This window comes from Giraffa tippelskirchi, chromosome 8, assembly GCF_054371585.1.
Source record: "Giraffa tippelskirchi isolate mGirTip1 chromosome 8, T2T-mGirTip1v1.2.pri, whole genome shotgun sequence".
NCBI lineage: Eukaryota > Metazoa > Chordata > Mammalia > Artiodactyla > Giraffidae > Giraffa > Giraffa tippelskirchi.
The window spans coordinates 143,613,069-143,615,078 of NC_137282.1; the positions used below are offsets into that span (position 1 = coordinate 143,613,069).

The 2,010-nt window shown below is 44.1% G+C and overlaps 1 protein-coding gene across 1 annotated transcript; it reads left to right on the forward strand.

The window, feature by feature from the left end:
* The first annotated feature begins 340 nt into the window (after positions 1-340).
* Positions 341-1,294, forward strand: LOC145516484 (olfactory receptor 5V1-like). Its single transcript, XM_081517720.1, has one exon. It carries the CDS (start codon positions 341-343, stop codon positions 1,292-1,294), a length of 954 nt encoding a protein of 317 aa, XP_081373846.1.
* The last annotated feature ends 716 nt before the right edge of the window (positions 1,295-2,010 follow it).

Below are 2,010 nucleotides of genomic sequence, written 5' to 3' on the forward strand. Positions count from 1 at the left end.
GCCAGGATCCTCTGTCCATGGAATTCTCCAGGCAAGAATACAGGAATGGGTTGCCATTCCCTTCTCCAGGAGAATCTGCCCAACTCAAGGATTGAACTGGGGTCTCCTGAATTGCAGGTAGATTCTTTACCGTCTGAGCCACGAGGAAAGCCCTGTTCAATCATACGTAGGAGATGATTTGCGAAGGGATGCTGCTTCTCAGGGTTGGAATCTGGTATAGGTGGTGATGATTTTTATTCATAACACTCTTCTTGTTTTGCAGATCTTTGCTACTGTGCATATGATTATTTTAATCTGTGCTTCTCTTTGCCCAATTCACCAAAGGGAACCTGGCAACATCATGGAAGGAAAGAATCAAACAGCTCTGTCTGAATTTATAATTTTGGGATTCTCCGACCTAAATGAACTACAGTTTTTGCTATTCATTATCTTCTTTCTGACTTATGTCTGTACTTTAGGAGGAAATGTATTCATTATCTTGGTGTCTGTGGTTGATCCACATCTACACACACCCATGTATCATTTTTTAGGGAATTTGGCTTTTCTTGACATCTGCTACACTACTACCAATGTTCCCCAGATGATGGTCCATCTGCTATCAGAGAAGAAGAGCATTTCCTATGGTGGATGTGTGGCTCAACTTTTTGCCTTCATTTTCTTTGTTGGGTCAGAGTCCCTGCTTCTGGCAGCTATGGCATATGATCGCTACATTGCAATCTGTAAGCCCTTAAGGTATTCAGTTATTATGAACAAGGTCCTATACAGCCAGTTAGCAGCCTCCTGCTGGACTGGTGGTTTCTTCAACTCAGTGGTGCACACAGTACTGACATTTCGCCTGCCCTTCTGTGGCAACAACGAGATTAATTATTTCTTCTGTGACATCCCCCCTTTGCTGATCTTGTCTTGTGGGGACACTTCTGTCAATGAGTTGGCCCTACTATCCATTGGGGTCTTCATTGGTTGGACTCCCTTCTTGTGTATTGTCCTTTCCTACCTTTACATAATCTCCACCATCTTGAGGATCTGCTCCTCAGAGGGGAGGCAAAAGGCCTTTGCTACCTGTGCCTCTCACCTGATCATTGTCCTTCTCTATTATGGCAGTGCCATCTTCACGTATGTGCGGCCCATCTCAAATTACTCACTGGAGAAAGACAGACTAATCTCAGTATTGTATAGCGTTGTCACCCCCATGCTAAACCCTGTAATTTACACGTTGAGGAATAAGGATATTAAAGAGGCTGCAAAAGTTGTGGGGAGAAAGTGGCAGCCACAAATACTCTCTTTTGATATATAATCTTCTCTTTGTTGTTGTTGTTCAGTCACTCAGTCATGTCTGACTCTTTGCAACCCTATGGACTGCAGCATGCCAGGCCTCCCTGTCCCTCACCATCTCCCGGAGTTTGCCCAAGTTCATGTTCATTGCATTAGTGATGCCATCCAGCCATCTCATCCTCTGATGCCCTCTTCTCCTTCTGCCCTCAATCTTTCCCAACATCAGGGACTTTTCCAATGAGTCCTCTGTTTGCATCAGATGACCAAAATACTGGAGCTTCAGCTTCAGCATCAGTCCTTCCAGTGAATATTCAGGGTTGATCTCTCTAGTCGCTCAAGGGACTTGCAGGATTCTTCTCCAGCACCACAGTTTGAAGGCATCAATTCTTTGGCGTTCTGCCTTCTTTACAGTCTAGCTCTCACAACCGTATGTGACCACTGGGAAGCCATAGCCTTGACTATATGGACCTTTGTTGGCAAAGTAATGTCTCTACTTTTCAATAGACTGTCTAGGTTTTTCATCACTTTCCTGGCAAGAAGCAATTGTCTTCTGATTTCATGGCTGCAGTCACCATCTGCCATGATTTTGGAGCCCAAGAAGAGGAAATCTCCTCTTTCTTGGAGGAGAGAATGGCAAACCACCCCAGTATACTTCTGTAAGAACCTCATGAACTGTATAAAAAACCTTCTCTTATCTGCAGTCAATTATCATGCTAAAAATTAACTTTTTCACCAGCC

What these genes read in the sequence shown, in the direction of transcription:
- LOC145516484 (XM_081517720.1), top strand. Translation starts at nt 341, where the DNA reads ATGGAAGGAAAGAATCAAACAGCTCTGTCTGAATTTATAATTTTGGGA.